This window comes from Larus michahellis, chromosome 2 (genome assembly GCF_964199755.1).
Source record: "Larus michahellis chromosome 2, bLarMic1.1, whole genome shotgun sequence".
Classification (NCBI taxonomy): Eukaryota; Metazoa; Chordata; class Aves; order Charadriiformes; family Laridae; genus Larus; species Larus michahellis.
The window spans coordinates 5,534,227-5,556,373 of record NC_133897.1 but is presented as its reverse complement, the minus strand read 5'-3'; the positions used below and the strand labels follow the sequence as shown (position 1 = coordinate 5,556,373).

General features: G+C 43.3%; 1 protein-coding gene across 3 annotated transcripts in view; it reads right to left on the bottom strand.

The window, feature by feature from the left end:
- Positions 1-22,147, bottom strand: part of CRHR2 (corticotropin releasing hormone receptor 2) — a 168,019-nt gene that overhangs the window by 52,001 nt on the left and 93,871 nt on the right. For all 3 annotated transcript variants that reach the window (XM_074573998.1, XM_074574000.1, XM_074573999.1), the window contains 2 exons: positions 18,395-18,501; positions 1,939-2,056 (listed from right to left, as the gene is read on the bottom strand). In XM_074573998.1, the coding sequence (XP_074430099.1) occupies positions 1,939-2,056; positions 18,395-18,501 (225 nt within the window). The remainder of the gene's footprint in view (positions 1-1,938; positions 2,057-18,394; positions 18,502-22,147) is intronic.

The following is a 22,147-nucleotide window of genomic DNA, read 5'->3' as shown; positions in this document are numbered from 1 at the left end:
CCTGACTCTAACTGTTTTTTCCTAAATAACTGCAAAAATTTGTATTACGATTTACAGTTTTTTCATGAAAGTAAATAATTCAGCATAAAATTGTCAACACTAAAGCTCATATACCCCCATCTTCTGTAGCCTGAAAATGTCAGAAACACAGACAAAGCAAACAGTGAGTTAACAGAAGCTACAGCTTCTCAAAGGAGCATCTGATTGAATAATAATACAGTGTTATGAATAGATGACCCAAAAACCTTAGAATCTTAGACTTCTTTGTCTACGTACTAATGACACTTCTATTTGTTTTCCCAAAGCATGGGATTAAAGTTCAGATGTCAAATCTTACATTTGAAAAGATAACCAAGGATGATGAGTGCCCAACTGACATTAAAACGAATGGATATCCAGGCTCCTGAGGTGGTTTTCAACTTCTACAGGACCAGTTCCTACGTGAGCGGAGCCACATTGACTGATATCACCTATGGATCCAGCTCATAATCTATAGGCACTTTAGTCCACCTGCTTTCCAAACAGAAAAAGCATGAAGGGGGGGTGTGTATGTGTATGTGTGCGTATGTGTGCTTGTAGCACACTGCTTTTTCTTGATTAAGGAGGTAAATATTAGAGGACGACCCTAAAAAAAAATATTCCACTGTAAGAATATTACAATGGGAATGATAACGGTAAAAACTTCTGCCGAGGGACTATCAAAAAGAACCATTCCCCAAGAAAATCAAGAAAAATGCTTTTTCTTTTGGAGTGGATGCTTTTAATCCACTCCAAAATCCTCGTATTATTTGGGCTGCTGTGTGACTAAACAGGGGGAGGCACTACAGTACTTACAGAGGGACTGATTCAATGCCCTCACTCAGACAAGCATCTGCAGTTGGGGGTTACTTGAGTGAACAAGAAATAACATGGAGAGTAAGTGAAATGGGAGTACTGTGACATGGTGTATTCCTCAAGAGCGCTCAGTGCCGCGCAAAGATGATGCCTCACTTCTCGCTCCCTTCAGCCTTCCCATTTTCTATTGTGTGTGTCTGCCCGGTCCCTTGAACTGGCTCTGACTCTCAATCACCCATCAGAAAGTTGACTTTGATCACCACACCAAGAGAAAATTCTTCCTTGATTTTTTGTTGGCTAGGTCAGTTTTCCACCAGTTTAGTGAGTTCAGTCTCCAAGGGTTCAGTCCTCCCCAAAGGATCAAGCAAAGGAAGAGAGCTAGTGCAAAATAAGCAGCAGGAGTTGGAGAGAAGCGTTTGGGTCCCTGAGGGAAGGAGCCATCCCTTTCAGTGTCAGGGAGCTGCTGCTGGATGCAGCCCATATCACAGAGCTTCATCCTCAAGGCCAGCATGGTGAAGAAGAAATTGCCAGAAAAAAACGATTTTTTCCACAAAGATATGAAGAAGCAAAAATTGCACTGTTTCAGGCCCTATTTCTTATTTTCTTGGGAGTCCCACCGGCTCTGGACAGCAAGGTGCCCACTTTGTGCCCACACAAAGTAGCTGACTCAGAGCCCCAACGACCGAATCAATTACTTCTGTATCCTCTTGATGGAGGTGTTGCCCTCTGGAATGAATGCTTTTCCTACGCAAGTGCACATCACTGCAAGGTGCTCTGACATAAATGTTCAAGAAACACCAAATTTAGTGTCTTGCACAGTACCGTGTCTCACAGTATATAAATTTGGAAAGTATCTATGGTCAATGAAGATAAGAGAGAAGCTTTTGGGTGGGATTTTTACTTTAAACACCCCTTTGATGTTCAGTAATGAGGAAATAAATGAAAATTCAGCAAATCTAAACTCATTTTCTTCATCTTATTGAAATTACATGAAAGTCACTCTGAGCATGTGGATAGGTGCCCTTTGTAACATTTCTAACAAATTCAGCATCCCTGTCTGTCCCCAAACTACGTGACAGAGACATGCCACCTCCAAGCACTTACTTCATTGCTTTCATGTATGTTGTGATCTATCATTTGAAGCAGAAACCACATCACATTCCTCAGGATGAATGTGGTGATCAGGTTCCAGTGGATAATATTCCGCAGGCATCTGATACTCCTAAACAGGGAAATACATCTTAATCGTCATATATAGTGAATATATACACATACACATTGACGACTATATAAAATAAACAAGCTAATTCTGTTCACTTGCAGAATTCCTCATGGTTTATCCCCCTCCATTACCTCTCTTGCACTATGAAACAGGAGCTTCGTCTGTCCAATGGGTCAGCAATAACAGTCTCTGAGGCTCTCCGTAGCTTATATCTTTACCTGCAAACATATCTGGGTCTGGTCCCATTCTCTGGCTCCCAGGGTAAACTGCACAGCCAGTGCCAAAGCCAAAGCTTGGATTTGTGTGTAGTCACAACACAAATAAATGACATAAATATAAAACAGCAATGGGAGGATGGGAAAATCTGTGCTTCTTTCCCTTGCTATACACCTTTCTTCCAGAAATGACCACATAACTTTTGCAAAGCCACATACAACAATTTGTTCTGATAACATGAGGAGCTCCCTTCGACAAGAATCAACTCAAGCAAGTGAAACAGGATTTGCTGGAAGGACTCCAATATTCAAATGGTCATTTCACTCTTGTTTATAATTTTTGTTCCCCTCCACTCCATCCCATCAGCTCCATTATAACGTCAACTAGAATTGGTAAGCCCCTAAACAACCAGGCTGCACTGGAGTCTGCTGCGCTGTTCATAGAAGGAGATTTGGTGACAAATAGCTGTGCTGCAGTGGCAAAAATTGAATAGTTTACGTTCAGTTAGCCTCTTGAACAGGCTCACTTGCGTAAGGCTTGAAGGTTTCAGACCCATTGATGCAATAGGAAAGCATGGACTGCCTGGTTTTCAGTCCTAGGCTTAGCTGGCTGTACCAAGCTTTCCTAAACAAGGCAGAGCTGCATATTCTCCTTCACCAGAAAATATTTGTGTCTGGTTTTAGACCTCCCCCAGCCCCCATTCAGATGCAACGTAAAATATGAGCTCCAATAAGTTGGGACGCAGCACCACAAAACAAAAGAGGGGACTTCTTAAATAGCGCTCGCTGCTGAAAATGGCTCCAGGAGGCAGCCGGTGCAGGGTGCTGATGCCAGCAACCGACGTACCACGGAAGGTAGGCAGAATGTTACTCATTGCAGATTCAGTCATCTACAACAAGATCATTTCTCTTTGCATTCTTTGTGAAACGGTAAAGGAAGACGAGTGCCAAATTGCAGTTTTGCAGTTACAGAGTCTTCAATCAAATGATCTTTTCTCTACTAAATGCAAAATGCTCCAGTTATTAAAATCACTTCCACAGGGGTTCAATCAGCCAGTGCATTTCCCGGGATAACAGGATTAGGATTCTACATTTGCTGTATCAGTCTCCCTGATTGCAAAGAAAGGTACCAAATAACATGGGACAAAGACAGAAAGTGGTGTTCTCAAACCTGCCCAACTGTCCCTGACTGTACCTTATCCCAGTGACAGCAAGAAGAGAAGGCACAATCCAGTAACCAACTTTGCTGTAGCCTCAGGTCTTTTGCATGACAAAAAAGGCAGCCTTCTTAATAACAAACTCTATTTTGCTATCATAAAACACTTACTGCACTTTTCCTAGGACTCGATTAGTGAGTCTTGGGGCCAGAAGCAATTCTGTTACGTCCTTCAGCCTCACAAATCCTTCAAAGATTTCGCAGAAATCCAGCAAAAAAACAAAGAGAAGACCTCCCACATATGAGATACTGCAACTTACAGAAGGACGCTCAGAGGTATAACCCTACTAAGTCAATGCTAAAACAGCTTCTGAGTTTAACAACTCAGGCTCCAGGTATGAAATTGGTATTTGGTTTTGAGAGCCTCGGTGACTCATGACTGGAGTCAATTTGGAAAACAAATCTCCATCTGCTCAGACCCATTCACTTTTATGTAGGCTACAAAACCCCAAAGCGTTGCTCTCGGTGTAACCTCTGCTCTCAGGGAACATGTCAGAGACACGTCTCACTTTTTGAAAATTTCATTTCTTAACAAAAGGCAGAGGTTCACAGTTAGACTTTCAAAGAAATTAGGCAACCAACACCTACGGACTTTCATGCTGAACCCCAGAAACGCACCTGGCTCGGGACAGACTTTGAAACATGCTATTAAGGTCTGTTCTCTCTTTATCCTTCTGCACATAAATGTCCTGTGGCTGCTGTTCATCTAGATGTTTTATTCACTCCCTTCAGGTTAAGGCTTAGCAGATTAAGGAAGGAGTTTGAAATACTGCTTCTAGGGGGAGAGGGAGGCAGGGGACTAGAAACTGAGGAAATTCAGGTCAAACTGTAGAGTTACTGGCATGAAATTAATTGCTTTTGAGAGCTCTAACAACAAAACAGATCCAGCACGCTTGCCACCTGAATGTATTTCTTGACAGAGAGAAGATAAAGGAGCGGGGGGAAAAAAAATAAAATTCTTGCTGCATGCCTCCATTTAGATGTAGTTTAATCATCCCATATGCTGAAACATCACTAAACCTGGCTGGAAGAAACCTTAATCCCACAAGATTTACAGCGGGACTTGGACTGGCTGCAGAGGCAAACAAATAGTTGTAGACTTTTTTGGTTCAGTTCCTAAAAAGAGCCTTGCCCCTCAGTAGGATCCTCGTCATCAAAATCACATTCTCTTCTGTGGCTCAGAATATAAAGACAACCTCAGCATCTACTGGCTGCATGATCTCTGCCCTCCATACTACTTCTTGGTCATGCTGCTTTGTCTTCTTTGCCCATGAGTCTGCATCTAGCCATTGACTTTCGTTTGGATTGTAAAACGCTTGGGACAGAGGCAGATTTTTAGGGGCACGCGTTCAGGATCCAGAGCAAGAGAGCCTGGTCCGCCTTGGGAACTCCCAGGCTCTACAGACAATTATGATCACAACTCTCCTTGTTTTCAAAAAGCCACATGTGCTGAGGGAAGATGTGTTCCTGGCGTAAAATTAAGTAAAGTATAAATGTAGCCAGCTGCTGGAATTTACCAAAATGGTGCCTGAAGCCTTGTCAAATAATGCTTTGGACATGAAACAGGGACGGTTGGCTCCCACGTCCCCCTGCCTTTAGCAAAAGCCATACTTTGTGTATCAGCAACCTTGTAGCATGGCCTCATTCCCTTTCCGAGACACTCTGTGCAGCACGGATGGTAAGCACGTGCTTTCACCTGCTAAAAAGCTTCACATCTTTGGGGCTAACAGAGGAATGAAGAGGCTGTAAAGCAAACATTTTGGTTTTCTGGATGCACCCCCTCCCCAGTCACATTCCCCACCACATTGCTGCCTTGGGAAAGCAGCACAAACAGGTGAGGGGCAGGGTTTGCTTTTGTGATGTCTGGGCCACCACTCTACTGGTGTTAATGGTAATTAGGGTTTTAATGGAAACACCAGTATAGTAAGGCTGAGAAACACGCAGCCGCAGAGTTTCTCAATGGCTCAGGCAGTGATGTGACCCCAGGCACAGAACAGTTTTAAACTTTTCCCCTTTTTTTTTTTTTTTTTTTGTTTTTCCCTTTCTTTTTCAGGAGTCCTGACTGGAGACTCAAAGTTTGTTTTTGTTTGTAAAGAGCCCAGAGCACATGGTTTCTGTTTGTTTCTGTCTCCTAACTACTACTAGCGGAGAAATCACTGTGGCAGTAATGCGATTCATAGCCAAGGGCAGGAAAAGCTTGAGAAATGACTGTGTCAGGTTCATACTGGGGAGGGAGAAACAGCAGGGTTAATACAGTGTGCGGAGGCTGCAGGGCACCGAAGTGGAGGACTGCAGCGAGGTCAATGGATGTCACAAAGGAAAGATCTCTTGCCAGCCACCTGAGAAAGCTGCTCTCATTTACAGGCACGGCTGGTGAATGTTATTATCGCAATTTAGTATGGGTAAAGCATTCAGAGGGATACTGACCGAGATGAGGGTTCCCTCATTTCAGGCACTATTCACAGCAGACTGCTCTGCTGGGCTCAGGAGCTTACCCTGTGCATAAGGTGTATCTGCGTAGCCAGATTGGAGTCTGAGGTGGACACTGAATGAAAGACAGGTCCCAAATCGGGCAAGAAAGCTAGTGAGTAACAGGAGGCCTGCAGCACAGTTAATGTTTGGTGAAAGGGCAAAGCTGACCTTGTCATACTCACTCATCTCAAAGCCTGAGGAAGAAACTCATAATACTCATAGGGGTAATTTACCCTCCACAGCTCTTTTCCTGGCTCTTGGTAGATGGAAGCTAGCTTAAATTTGTAAGCCTTAATTTAAATTTCAATATTCCTGCTATTTATGAAAATGACCTGTCCCTTTTTGAAAACTTGTTAAACAGTCATAACAGTCTTCTAGGACAATGAGCCCCACAGTTCCTTTCTCCTTGATTAATTGTTGCCTTCATTGTGTGTAGGAAAAAAAGAAGCAAGTCTGTGCTCCAGAAACAGCAATAACTGCCCTCACAGGCAGCACTGAAAACAAATTCATATCCCATTGTAAGTGGCAGGAGGTGGAATTTGAAACACGTTGAGCTGTATTATAAGTTAGTGAACTGAGCTTTCCTAGAGTCAGAGTGATTGGCATGAATGCATTCCCTCCCAACTCAGAAGCTAAGAAATATGGAGTTATTCTTACCACTGCAGGGAGTCACAATTTGGAGAGTGTGGCAGTGACAACATCAGGGAACCGAGAGCGTAGACAGCAGAGAGCTACCTTCTCAAGAGGGCAAAGAGTCACGGAGGAGAGGGGAGAAGTGGGAGATGAGAGGACTGGGTGCTGAACTGCTGCTTCAGACACAATTACAGCATCACTAGGAAGAAACTGCAAGTTCCAGGGGCATTTAAAGTCCCCTAGCCTAAAAGATCAGATGATAGAAGGTTTCATATTCATCTTCATGTTGGGTAATATTGTTTATGCCATTTCCACTTGTTTTACAGCCCTTGATGTGGATTGAATGGTGCAAGTGTAGCCCAACTTCCAAGAAGAGCAGCACAAGCCACCATCCCAGAGAGCCTGAAGGCCAGTACATCACAAGACACCATGGACGGAGGCTATGGGCTTCCATTAAAGAGCCTTTTCCTGTATTTGTTTCCTGCCCTGATCCTTTTCAGACAAAAGTGTTGGTCAAGGCCTTGGCTGGACTCTTCTGCTAACTCTTCCTTGGTGCTTGGGTCCGAGGACGGAAGGGATAAGAAAAGAGGTTGTAGCAGTTCAGTTAGAACAGACTTAAAGATTCAGACCATAACATAAAGACATAAGAACTTCCATATTCAGCCAGACCAATAAGCCATGGAGGCTGTGACTCAGTTCCCAGTGGTGATCAGTAAGACGGTTTGGGAAACAGGATGGGAAATGGGAGGTAGACTGTTCCTTGTTCCTTGTTCTTACCTCCTTGCCTCTGGCAGTCAGAGGTTTTAAGATATTCCTGATTCAAAGACCACATTTAATCACATTAAATCAACCTGTTGGGGCTCCAGCTCCTCACAGGAGTCACTGAACTCCTTCTGTCGTTTATGTTCACTGGGTCAGGCCATGGCTTATTCTACTAACACGATGGAATGAAGAGCTCATAAGCTGTTATTCACTGTAGAATATGTTTGTCTGTGTTGGTTCCTCTTCTCTGCTGGCCTGTCCCGTCCCAGGGTCTGCATGATTAGGCATTTCCTCACAACTACATTCCCTCCTGTCCTTTGGGAAGTGGAGGGAGGAGGGATCGAAAGAGCCTGGAACTGGACAACAGGGAACTGCTAGTCCTGTGGGCTGAGGGAGCCAGCTGGGAGGAGTCGTTGGTAGTATCTCCAACATGTGCTCCCGAAGTAGCACAGTTCATGCATCCATTTCACTTCGGGCTGTGCCTGACAGCAGATTTTGGTCCTGAAATATCCCCCTGAAATACGGACAGGGACATGCCTGTGTGTTACACTGAGTGAAGGAGCAAGCAGAAGGAAAAGAATTTCCTTGAAAATGAGATAAAAGAAGGACTTAGAGTTTCTGACTTGGAGGGAGAAAAGATACTGCCACTGGAAGCATCTTGGTTCTGTACGTGAAAGGGTTTATTGGTTCCTCCTGATTTGTTAAGAACCAGTGTTTTGCCTGCTATTGAGTGATCTCCAGACGAGTGTTTCTGACAAGGCAAGAGTTTCCACTGAGGCCCTGCCGCACAAGGGTCCTGCTGCTGCGCCATCCCTCCTGCTGGCACGCGCAGAGGTGTCCCCATGCCACGCAGGAGGGACTTTTTACCAGAAGTCACTGTTCAGAATACAGCCACTTGCCTCCGGGCTAATGATGTGGATAGAAGAGTGTAGTAAGCAACAGCGTATTTTCAGGAGAGTCTGAGTTGTGAAGTACCCTGTTTTATATTTACAGGCATTTTGGGGACAATGGTACAGGAAAATGTGTGTGTTCCATTGAGTCGAGAGTCCCAGAGCATGTCTCTGGCTGAAACCAGATAAGATGATGCGGGAGCACACGCCTCCCAGTGACTGCACACACAGAGAGCCCCCTAAAAGCATTAGCTTCAGCTCTGCAGCAGGTTAGACACAGAGAAGCAATTAAGGTGAAAGCAAACATACTTCTCTTTGGCCTGCCTAATTAGCGAATAAAAAGCCAGGTATATGGTGGGAAATTACATATAATGACCTCTCTATTTGATTTGAGAACAGACCACGTTTCAAGCCCCAATGTCATTCCCTGACTCGATATCATACCACCGGCATCCTGAACTGCTTGATGCGCAGGGCGTCGTAACCGGTCTTCCACGTTAGGAACAATAGCAGTAAATGAAAATAAAAGCAAAATTCTCCATCAGTTCACTGCAGCCTGTGTCAGAAGTAGGCAGAAAGAGTTTCGAATTGTTGGTAGAGAAACTACACACCGCTAATTATTTCTGGGAAATGACCTTAATCGTGTGGTTGGATATAGAAAGCAGAGAATTAGAAAATCCATTCTTTTGATTTGGGAAATGCTGAGATCTGAAAAGGCAGAAAATCTGATCAACTCTCTCTGTACAGGTGCCCTCACTGATGCAGAAATGCAGAACTATAAAGGCGTTTCTAAAGTAGCACTGGTAAAACTCAAAGTAGCCTTCCTGTTGATTCATGTTTGTTTTTTTTCCTCACTCTATCCATACAGTGGTATTTTTCCTCTGGGATGTGCAGAGCTACTCTTTCCTGATTCAAAGCATGGCACAAACCATTAACGTTAACAATCATAATAATGTGCCAGCATGGTCGAAAGCTAGCTGAATTAGTAGAATCATCTGCATGGAAATAATTGCAAACGATAACTTTATTAAAGAAGCTTCGATATCATCTATTAATTCATGTAGTACTCCATTAATAATGATGTTTAATTAAGACAGCTGTACCAAATTCTGTCTGAAAACAGTTGGCAGGAGAAATCTGAGACTACTTTGCTGGAGTGTCCTTCCCATTCCATGACTGCTGAACAAGCAGGAAGGAGAATCATGGACAATACTTAAAAAAATATTTTTCCCCTTTTCTAGGGCAGGCAAAGCTCATGGACAAGCCATAAATGGCATGGAGTGGGAAGAATACCTAACAGCGAGTTATTTCCCAGGCTCTGTGCCTGTCACGGCCTATTTGCTTTCATCCACATGGAGGCCTCCCCTGAGGTCCTCATGGTTTCCCCTGCGTGCTCATGTTCAATCACTGCATATATTCTGGTACTAACGCTTACAGATGGGAAAAGCAGCTGGAGAGGTTGGCAGGGAAAATGAGCTTCTTGGTGGCAGTTGCCTGGGGGAATATAAATAATCCCACAGGAAATGCAAGGGTCAGTTGCAAGGGAAGAACGAAAGCCTGGAAGAAAATAACAGCTTTATTATGAGGATGGGGGTGAAATGCTCAGGTGAAGAGCAGAAGCAGCAGCTTCCACTAGTGTTTAGGATGTGCATAGACCCTAAAAATAAACCCATTGTGGAACCATCTGGGCCCCGCTAAGCCTTTTCCAAAGTTGCTTTCTCCTGCCTTCAAGCCAATTTTTAATCACGGGACATGGGGCATTCTGCCTGCTTTGGACACAAAGGCTTAAAGCACTGATGTTCCTAGGGTTGGGAGGATGCAGCCAACACAAGACAGAACAGGACCAGAGGCAGGACAGGACCAGACCCACTGTGCGCACTGTCAGCCTTTGTGCCCAGCGCTGTCTGGCTGCGTAGCACGGTGGACAGGGGTCAAAACCATCCATGAGCATGCTGACAATGAAGAGTGTGGCTAACTATAGGACACTACATCGGCCTGTGCTTTGCTCCCAGTCAGTGCACGAAGAGAAATGTCGCCCCTGAGAACTACGTGGTTAAATATGGGCTAATTGAAACCCAGCCACTGGATACTCCAGTCTAAGAGTATGGCTCCAATCTTGACTGTGCAATCAGCTCTTCTACCGGAGAAAACTCCTCTGTTATTTTCACAGGGATGACACTGTCAGATACAGATGACTTCACTTACTACAGCATGTGCTTGTGGTTTAGCTGCTTGAAAAAAAGATTTAGGAATCTGCTCTAATTTGCTTTGCTAAATGGAGGTCAGATGTCAGTCATTTTTGAATCAAACGGGAAACAGGGCTGTAAAGCATCTTTTTAGCAGGAGCTACCTCACAGCTCAGGTTTTAGTACCCCATAACAAACTAGTTTTAGAGTAGCAGGGGTACAGTACGTGGCTGCAGCCCTCTGGAGTTTATCTAAGCCATTGCCCTGTTGACACGGGCTGTAGTCATCAGTTTGGACGGTGGAAAGGTGAATGTTTTCTACGAAGAGTGACCACTGCAGCTGGATTGCACAAATGAAGGGTTAGGACTTCAGAAGCCAGACACTGAGAGCTGATAGTGGTTGATCTGGCTTACAGCTACTGCTTGGGAAACTGGAAGAGTGCACAGCGTGTCCTCATTCATAATCCCCTTGTGGGAACATGCAAAAAAAAAAAAAAATATCTGAAAGAAAATTAATTTAAATGACCAGCTAGGGAATTCAGGGGTTATGATATTTTTACTTTTAATACAATTACACAATTAGCAATGTTTTTTATACCATCTACCTTTGCAGATACTGTGTGGATAAGCCAAGGAGGAAAGTCTGAAGCACTGATGCTGCTGTTCACACTCTCCTTAGCCTCTCCACCAAAACATGGTGTGAAATATTTCATTATTTTTGAGTATTTGGCCAGGAATTCAGGAAAAACCATATAAGATCACTGGTAGCTTTCCTTCCAAATATTCATTCCTGTGCTTGGTCTAAATTTGTTAGCCTCATGGTGCTCACTGCACGTGTGGAAACGCTTCTGGTGGTTCAACGTGGGCACCTCCCCCAGGAAGCTGCTGTTTCCATGACATGCAGAGACAGTCCACATGCTAGGTAGAACAGCTTTGCAGAGGGATGTGGACAGGCTGGATCAATGGGCCGAGGCCAGTGGTATGAGGTTCAACAAGGCCAAGTGCTGGGTCCTGCACTTGGGTCACAGCAACCCCATGCAACACTACAGGCTTGGGGAAGAGTGGCTGGATTGTTCAGCCTGGAGAAAAGGAGGCTGAGGGGTGACCTTATCACTCTCTACAACTACCTGAAAGGAGAGTGTAGCCGCGTGGGGGTAGGTCTCTTCTCCCAAGTAACAGGCAATAGGACAAGAGGAAACGTCCTCAAGTTGCACCAGGGGAGGTTTAGACTGGATATTAGGAAAAATTTTTACACTGAAAGGGTTATCAAGCATTGGAACAGACTGCCCAGGGAAGCAGCTGAGGCACCATCCCTAGAGGTATTTAAAAGATGGGTAGACGTAGTGCTTAGAGATATAGTTTAGTGATGGTTTTTGTCAGTTAGGCTAATGTTTGGACTAGATGGTCTGAAAGGTCCCTTCCAACCTAGGCGATTCTATGATTCTACGAAAAAGGAGAACAGAGCACAGACAAATTTCAGCTAGTCATTCAATATAGATCTAATCTTGCACAGGCAGTTCTATTACCAGAATTGAAACAAGTTAGTGTCTGTCTCCAAAAACACTGCCTCATGGCTGAAATCTTGCAATGACAGAAATACACCACTAGGAACATACGTCAAGCACAGGACAGGAAGTGGCCTCCTGATCTTCCAAAGCCCAGGTCAAGAAAGTCATTGAGTAAAAGTCCTTCATAAATTCCTGAAGCTCTAGTTTAACTACTAGTTAAATTCTTCCTCCCTTACCTTGCTCCTGGACCCCTCTGCTCTGCGGGCTGGAAATCATCCTCTAATATCTGCTCACAAGACTCTCTGTAGAGCACCTATACCCATTTCTTCTTGCACTGACATTGTCCTTGACTGTAAGTAGCTCTTCAGTTTCTGATTTTATCCAACAGTGATGTATTTATAGGCAGCAATAATACACCTTTCCCGCCTTCATATTGCTAGGCTACAATACCACCATTTCAGATGCAGCTTATGAGACCTTCCACATTTTAAGAATATAGCTCTCTGGGCACACTTTTAATAATGGGTATTATTCCAGGTCTTCAGGAGGGCTTTGTTCTCCTCTGTGGTTTTTGCTCTAGGTAGGGTCTATACAAAGAGCTTAAAGAAGAAGTCATACAGATAAGAGATGAGCGGGGGTGGGTAAAGGCATTGGGAAGCAAAGACGTCAGCCTAAGGTTAATCATCTGTCCTTCATCTGAGTTGGTGAGATGAGACACTTCAAGTAATTCACTGCAGGAGAAGACCAGGTTCTGGATCATCTAAGGAACCTGAAAGTGCATAAGTCTCTGTGACTCGATGACACGCATCCAGGGGTCCTGAGAGAAATGGTGGATGAAGTTCCTAAGCCGCTATCCATCATATTTGAGAAGTTGTGGCAGTCTGGTGAAGTTCCCACTGACTGGAAAAGGGGAAACATAATGCACATTTTTAAAAAGGGAAAAAAGGAAGACCTGGGAAAGTACAGGCCAGTCAGTCTCACCTCTGTGCCTGGCAAGATCACAGAGCAGATCCTCCTGGAAACTCTGCTAAGGCATATAGAAAATAAGGAGGTGACTGGTGACAGTCAATATGGCTTCACTAAGGGCAAGTCATGCCTGACAAATTTGGTGACCTTCTACGACGGCGTTACAGCATTGGTGGATAAGGGAAGAGCAACTGACGTCATCTACCTGCACTTGTGCAAAGCATTTGACATTGTCCCACACGGGATCCTGTCTCTAAATTGGAGAGACATCATAGATTTGACAGATGGACCACTCGGTGGATAAGGAATTGGCCGGACCAAGAGCTGACATCAACAGCTCAATATCTAACTGGCAAGCAGTGACGAGTGGTGTTCCTCAGGGACTCAGTACTGGGACTGGTGCTGTTTAACAACTTTGTTGGTGACATGGACAGTGGGATTGAGTGCACCCTCAGCAAGCTTGCTGACAACATCAAGCTGAGTGGTGCGGTCAACAAGCTGGAGGGAAGGGATGCCATCCAGAGGGACCTGGACAGCCTTGAGAGGTGAGCCCGTGCGAACCTCATGAAGTTCAACAAGGCCAAGTGCAAGGTCCTGTATGTGGGTCAGGGCAATCCCAAGCACAAATACAGGCTGGGCAGAGAATGGATTGAGAGCAGCCCTAAGGAGAAAGACTTGGGGATGTTGGTTGATGAGAAGCTGGATGTAAGCCGACAATGTGCACTCGCAGCCCAGAAAGCCAAGAGCATCCTGGGCTGCATCAAAAGAAGTATGGCCAGCAGGATGAGGGAGGTGATTCTGCCCCTCTACTCTGCTCTGGTGAGACCCCACCTGGAGTACTGCATCCAGTACCGAAAGGGGCTACAGGAAAGATACGGAGGGACTCTTTATCAGGAAGTACAGCGATAGGACAAGGGGCAATGGTTTTAAACTGAAAGAGAGTAGATTTAGATTAGATATCAGGAAGACATTCTTTGCTGTGAGGGTGGTGAGACACTGGCACAGCTTGCCCAGGGAAGCTGTGGGTGCTCCATCCCTGGAAGCGTTCAAGGCCAGGCTGGATGGGGCTTTGAGCAGCCTGGTCTAGTGGGAGGTGTCCCTGCCCAGGGCAGGGGGGTTGGAACTAGATATCTATAAGGTCCCTTCCAAATCTAACTATTCTATGATTCTATGACTTCTATAATGCAAACCAGTACTAACTGTGCAGATAACCTATCCACTTGATATAACCTCAGTATTTAGGCTCTGACAGGTGTCAGATCACATTGCTCTATGAAGCTTGCTCTACATTTCCTCTGACAGGTTTCTACAAATCATTTAATCAAACTCTTGCATTCTTACTAACAGAGGCCTGCAGCAGCAGTCTCACCAGCTGCACACCAGACTCTTCAGAGGCAGTTCAAAGGAGTTTGGAACAGGGGGGAGATAAAGGAAAGTAGATCTTCCTCTCCTAAATGCTAGGAAATGGTTAAGGGGAAAAAAGAAAAAAAAAAGTGGCTATGTTATTTCAAGAAAGATATGTTTCAGTCTTTTGAGAGAAAAAAATATCTGAGATTTAGGAAATCTGTTTGTAATCCTGAGAAAGCAAGGGGACGCTGCCTCAGGCCTATAAGAAAAAAAAATATCTGATGTTTTAAAGGGGAACTAGAAAGAGGTAAATTTAGGGCAAAGTCTCTCTCAAATCCTCAATTTGCTTTTGTTACCACCATATTAATGACAAAAGATGTTATACCAACGTTTGTGGGTTTGTTTTTTTTTTACAGCTGCCTTTATCCAGCAACCTGTGCAGAAGGACATGGCATTTTTAATCTCCAGCCTGTCTTCCTTTCAGCACCGTCCTTCTTTATTGGATTCATAATTCAGGAGGGACTTAGATGTTTCCCAGAACAAATGCCTGTCTTCCCATACTACTTCTTTGGTCACTACTGCACAAATAAAACATCTTCTGATTGAATCTAGTCAGGTCACTGCTGGCCATTGCCAGCAGACCTCAGGGGCTGGTGTAACAGCGCACTAACAAGGAAAAAGCCAAGACAAAGAAATTTGGGCTTCTGCATTATCAGCAACAGTAAAGAAAAAATATGATTCAAAAGAACAACAGAAGTGTTCTAATACTTTTTTTTTTTCTTTTTTTTTTTTCTTCAACTTGATTGGTATTACTGATAGCAGGATTCCTCCTATTGAAAATTTCTGCTTTACTATTGTGAGAATGTGATTACTTGGGACGATGAGAGCCGTGTCAGCGGGAACTGCCTGTGGGCACCTGAGGGATGGATCAAACCTTTACTATTAATGAGAACACACAGACAATGAGATTCACAGCAGCGCATTCACATTTAACAATGCCCTGTGAAGTGCCCTGAGCAAATCTCTCCAGATCCTGCGCTGGAGATCAATGCAGCTCTACAGCACATTTGGTTTATGCACAAATTTCTCATTTTTCCTTCTCAGCATATTTCTTTTTGTTTGAGTGCTTGTTTTGTTTTGTGTTGTAAAGACAGCACGGCTTTTAAGACCACCTACATTTAGACCTTGAGGAATCAGCCTTGACTTGGATCTTTAGGAGCTGTCTCAATGACTCATTGCTATTCAGTCAGCAGGCCAACAAAAATCAGGTCCAACAAAAAGTGAAGTTGGGCTTCACTTTTTATTATTTAGGTGCTAAATGAAATGTTTACTGGCTTATTTTTCATTGCACAGCCAAGAAAATAAGATTGGTTCCGATGAGACAGAAGTGGAGAAAAGAAGGCTGGAATAGGTCTTCACAGCAAAAGGGAGCTCCTGGCTGAGTTCTCCCTTCTCAGTTGTGTTGGGGTCTCCTCGCAACACAAACACAGATGGCAGATGCTTTCATTACTTGCTGCTACATCTGAGCTTTCTGACCCTCAAAATATCTTTTGGTGTAGGGTTCCTCAGCTTTTAGGACAGTAGAACATTTCTACTGGCATAGAGGGTGGGTTTTGAATGGAGGGCAGAGAGTTTCATAAGGAACTGAGGAAGACAGGAGCTGCGGACAGGATCACATTGGACACGTTTGGAAGAATAGGGACTAGACACAGTTCTTTCCCCTTCCCACTTGAGCACAACTGAGGACTAAGCTTCCCGTCACTGCAGCAGCTACCTGGCCTGGGGCAGCAACAGCAATGGTGAGGCTCATGTCCAAAAGCAGAACACCCACCTCACGAGTTCCTCACCAAAGCAATACTCTTTAACATGCCTACCAGATATTTCACCTGCTCCTAAAACCTCCAGTGTAAGAGATCCCATAGCCTTCCTAGCAGTTATGTTCCAATACAGCAGGTGTGCTCCAGTCTTTTCCTTCACACAGAACTGCCTTTGACACTCCATTGGCACCGACGGACCAAAGGAAAATGAACCAGGTGATGGGTGAGAAGCATAAAAATACAGAGCAGTAATAGAACTTGAGCATTCCCAGAGGTCTCCTCTATCTTCACCCTCAGCAGGCACTCATGGAGTGAGGTAGATGGGAGGAATGGGGCAGGAATAAGGAATTGATAGATTTCTGCTTTGGGTCAAGATGTGGGACTATCAAACCAAGCCTTCAGAGTCTTCTACTGTTTCTTTACTCAGGAATTATCTAAATTCTCCCATTTCGCCCAATTAGTAGGTGCCTTCTTCCATTGAAACTAAAACAGGAAAAAAGCCCCAAATAATAGGACTGAATTATCAAAACTGGGACACTTGGCTCTTGGGACACTTTGAAGAGGTAAGCGTGATGAAGATGTGCATGATCTAGAATTTGTGTAGGGGAAATCTGTAATGCAACATGAATCTAGACTGCCTTCACCGGACCATTTTTAGAACTTTTGAAAACAGGTGTAACTCTACAGACACTGAGGGAGCTCACGTTGGTTAATGCTGGCTGGATGCTAGACTTTTTTTGCATGATACAGTGGGAATTTGAAGAGATGGACTATCTTAACTCACAGCATGTACAGGGAAGTACTGAACTGCTGCAGTCCTTTTTAACGCTGAAGCTGATTGCAAAATTTAAATCTTTAAGTCAAAGTTTAAATACCAGAAGAACAATTTAAAAGAGATCAGCTAGGCAACTCCTGTGTTAGAAGCTGGATACATTTATACCATATTGTCTAATTGGTTTTGCGTTATTTACTTGAGCACTTATAAAAGATTCAGCATCGAAGCAGAGAATATAGTTACAATGAATAATTTTCATTCTTTATTCAGTGTAAATTAATTCAGGTCTCCAAGCACTGTGGGAATTAGCATTATGCACACAGTAAAAAGGTTGAAATGCAAGTTTAAACTGATGCACCATAAAAGTTTTAAACTTTATTTTCTTCCCATTAGCATAGATTATTCTGTTTATAGATGCTGGGGTGAAAGAAGATTCCTGTTGTTAAGAAGAAAGACCTTTTCATTAGGAATGCTCAGGAGGAATAATTAGCATAAGACTTCATAGGGATGCTCCACTCTAGGAAAGCAGTAACTCGTTTCACTTAGGTGACTGTCAATCATCATGTTGTAATCCTGTGGGGGGGCGTCCTCCACCTGTTTCTCCTGTGCTACTGATAAAAGATTTTTCTCAAGGATTGTCATTGCACAGCACTTAGTGCAGTTGGTTCTAAGTTCAGGTTGAACCCCTCTAGACAAGATAGCACAAATAGTACAGAAACACCCGTCAGGTAATCCAACAAATAACGCAGAAATATCCAACCAGTACACTCCTATCAAAATACATTCCTGTGACTCAGGCTATTTACATACAATACATATGATGACTGATGCACTTCTACCTACTACTTTCCACTAAGTTTCCTTCCCTCCTGCCCTTTCTCTTCTCCCTGTAGCCCTAATTCTTCTTCACAGACTTTCTTTCACCGACTTATCCATTTGACCTGACAAACTCCCTAACGTAGCACTGAACCAGAGAACTTTCTATGCAGTTTCATTGATTTGCATTCATCATTTCATGAGCACTGGTGGGGATAAAGCTCCTCTAAAGGTGTTTCTCTTGTTATTTCTTAAAACTTCGAAGTTCTTTAATGCAAGAAAAATGGAAATTAACCCAAAGCAGAATGGAAAGATTTTATTCTACCTCCTTTGGTCTAGATCTAGGCATTATTTGTCAGGGAATGCAAAATGGTTTATGTTATTGTGCACTGCCTTATAAAAAAGAAAACTTGACCCCAAAACTTGCAACTCAACACTCAAATCCCAGCTTCCCTTAATGAAGCACTCTGTGCTCACTGAATTTTTTGCTGCATCAATAAATCATGTACAGTTCTCTTCCTGAATACAAATAGGCTGTAGGTCCTACACACTGAAGCCACCATTACAGCTCACCCAACACATCAGTCAATAAAACCACGCACATGCTTGGGAGTGGAAAAGCCATGACCATTTTTCAAGAGCATACATGACCTGGACAGAGTTATTAGAGGGCTTGATTAACCCGGTAAGTGTCACAAACCCAACCAAGTTAGAAGCATGCAAACAGATTACTCACCTCAAGCACAAGAAAAGCATAAAGGCAACTATAAGGGCCCCTACTGATATACAGTGCCCCAGGTAGTTTATGATGAGAGCAATCTTGTAATGGAGCGCATACTTCCTCTGGAGGTAAAGAGATAACATGATTAAATCAGTATGACTCTCTAAGCACTGACATTAAGGAACAGTTAATCAGTTTAGGAAACAGTAACTACTTTTCTTGACTTTAAAATGATATAATAGCCCCAGGGCTGATGCCTATGTATAAGCCAAACATGCTGCCCGGGCTCAAAAGTACAAGTTTGGTTTCATTTCAGTTTGGGATTTGTCCACAGTTTCTCACAAATCTCATCAAAAAGTTATCTTTTCACCCTTTTTTTTCTTCAATTTCCTCAGGATTTCTTATTTTCGTTATTACGATATTTTAAAACTTTGTTGGTTTAGGGTGGCAAAGCTACCAAAGACACGTCTTCTCACAGTTTCAGAAGTTACAAAATATTATTTTGTTAGGAAACTGCATGGTCTTAATGAGCCAGGGTATGCTACTTTCCTACTCAAATGGTTTGGTTTTCATACAAAAATGAATCAGTTGTCAGTAAGAAAAAATAATAATCCCTTTGTGTACAGGCAGATTTTTCTCTGAGGTACATTCTTTGCAAGCTACGATCCTTATCTTTCAAATTGAGGGCAGAACCAATGCAGACTGAAAGAGACGGAATCTGGTGATGTCCTTTCAGTTTTGAGAGAGCCTCATGAACCAGAGCCTGTTGTTTTTAGGAGCAACCCAAGTATGCAGCAAAACTTAATGTATTAGTGTGTATTCCCTAGGATGCTGGGGAGATTATTGGTAGGTTCTTGATCCTGTAAACGAAAACTTAAGCACAAAAGTGCTCCCACCTAAATCAGTGAAGTTAGTGATGTGACCAAAATTTGACCTTGAAGTGACTGGAACATTCTTTATTGGTGGGGTGCTCCTGGCTTCAGAGAAAAGAGAAGCAACTCCTTTCTTTGCCTGATGGATAGGAAGAAGTAGAAAAACACTATTCAGAGAAATACCGAAGCTGGTTCAAAATTGACAGAGGCTTGCAACTTAAGTATAAACGCCTCTGAAAAAAAATATTTATTTATTTATTAGTTTTGGCATTTGTTTCTTTTCAGCTTAAGCAGATCTTTCCCCAGTTTGGGACTTGTCCTCCTTCAGAAGACTGAGACCTTTGAAAAGTAACCACCTAAATTTCCTCATTTGTGATAAAAATATAACAGTAGAATCCTACCAATGGCATCAGTTTTCTAATTTTGGTTGAACTTCCTTTGTTTCATTTTTTCTAACAATTTCCCTTAACATTTTATTCCAGTCAAAGGAATTTGTCAGTGAATGAATGTTTGGATGAAACCACAACCAGCAGCTGTAGTTAATCTGTTCCATTGTTCTGTGAAGATAGCATCTTCCAGCACTTCGCCAGAGAGCAAGCAAGCGCTCTTGGAATCATTTTTTGTGATGAAACCTGCTTATATCTTCAGCACATGGAGTAATGTGCTCTTTCTGGACAGAACTCAACCATGTAAGGTATTTATAAGTCTGTTATAAAATCCCCTAAAATAAACTTCCCCATACACAGGCCCATTTTCTGAATAGCCTTGAGGAGAAAAAAAACACCCAAACCTGAAAGATATGAATTCCACACTGACTTTTATTTATCCTTTAGTCACAGGGACACCTAAAGGGGAAGAAAACACACTTGACCTGATGTGTCTACCTGAAATGCAAAGTTGTACTGTGCAGCTACTAACTGCCTTGCTTATTTACTTTCCCGCTTAATTCATAAAATCATAGAATATCTCAAGTTGGAAAGACCCATAAGGATTATCGAGTCCAACTCCCTGCTTCTCAGAGGACTACCTAAAACTAAACCATATGACTAAGAGTGTCATCCAGAATTGCTTGTGTAGTGCTAGAAATCTTCTCTAAGATGACAAGGTTTCTCCCAGGCCAAGGATCCCGCTCTTTGAATCTGACCCTTCAGCTCCCTCCTTTGGCTCCTAACGACTGTTTCAACTTCACTCAAGTTTTAAGAAGGTATGGTTCAAAACACGAGAAAATTAATCAGGGAAAAAAAAATATAATTAAGCCCCTCTTTGATGCACTGATGCTGAAGGAAAAACAGGCATGACTTATTTTTTCTGTTGCTGACACTAACAAGGTTTCCTGAAGGCGAATTCAGATATCATGGAAACAAGAACTGCCTCAGTGCCTATGAAAAACTAAGCTGACAGGGTGGCAAGATCACTTTCCACCAGCCTACATGCAATCTGCATCTCTGGTAGAATTGGAGACAGCACCTTCAGGGCTTAAAAACACGTGCCCAGAATGAGCCATGTGTTGGCCAAAGCTCAGTTCATGTAAAATACTTGCATAAGTCATTCCTGTCTCACCCTCTTGAAGACTGATACCTTTAAAATGGTAATAACCTCCTACTGTTACCCAATATTTTTCTGCTTCCAGAAAGATATTTCACTTCTCTAAAATGCAGATATAAATCTTGTTCAGGCTTAGGAGGAAGGTCGTTATGTTAGAAAGGAGATAGAAAAGGAGAGGGTCTGGACACTGTTAGCTTTGCTCTCCGGACAACAGCAGGTCACATCACTGGAGCTCTCTTCCATGCCGTACCTTATACATGACAAGCACGTTACATCAGACAGTGCGGTTATCTTGCAGCCAGCTTCTACCAGGAAAACTGAGTAAGCACAACTTTGTGTCTTTACTTGCACCAGCTTTGCAAATTTAAGGCATGCTGGGCTCCCTGCAGCCAGGTTTCAGGCTAATGATGGAGTTATTCTGTCTAGAAAACTTTTTCCTTTCCTTTAGCTAGGATGTGACTGCTAACCTGTCCAAATTGGCTAATGATTTGAACTAATAAACACCTAATGATAGCAGACTCAGCTCTCCAGATGACAAGGATCTTTCTCCCTCTAACAGAACTTCCTGACAGGTCCTACCAGTGTTTACAGCACGTGTCTTCCTGCAAGGCTCTGCAGGACCCTCTGCAAGGCTCCATTCCCAGTCAGTTTAGATTTCTTCCTGTTGCCAGGATGATCTCATCACCAGTACAGTTTAAAGATACCATATCTCCTCTCCAAAGACTTTCAGAAGCAACCGGGAAGTATTTTTGTCATCCAAGATGCCTCTGAGTTCATTGCTTTCCTGTTCTGAGCCAGCTGGAAGCTGGGCAGCTGTGGCTAATATGTGCTCCTAAGCAGGATTCATTAACCTTAGCCCAGCACAGTGCTAACTCAGCTACATAGCTTAAAGCCACCCCAAAACATTCGCAGAACCAAATTCATGTCCAGCTGCCATAGGCCACATAGAAAAGACCAAAGTCCCTAATTTATAGTTCTTTTTGGAGGCTAAGATGTATTTTTTGCTGCCCGAGACTCTCGTTTGTCCTCTAACAAGAGCATAGATTTGTACCAGATACAGCAAAGGTCCCTTTGACCCAGGAGCTTGTAGGTGGAATGCAGGGGGTTGGACTAGATGATCTCCAGAGGTCCCTTCCAACCCCTGTCGTTCTGCGATTCTGTGAAGCTTTCCATTTGTCACACATTATGCCAGCAAACAGACAGTTGGATCAAAATGATTTCTGTACCTGATTCCTGTGCCTGGAGAAGGAGCTAACTGATTGTTCACAGGAAGGATTCAGTCTGACGTCAGGACATCTACATTTGGGTGTCTACCCAACATCTGAACCAATACCTGAAGGAAGGGCTAGGA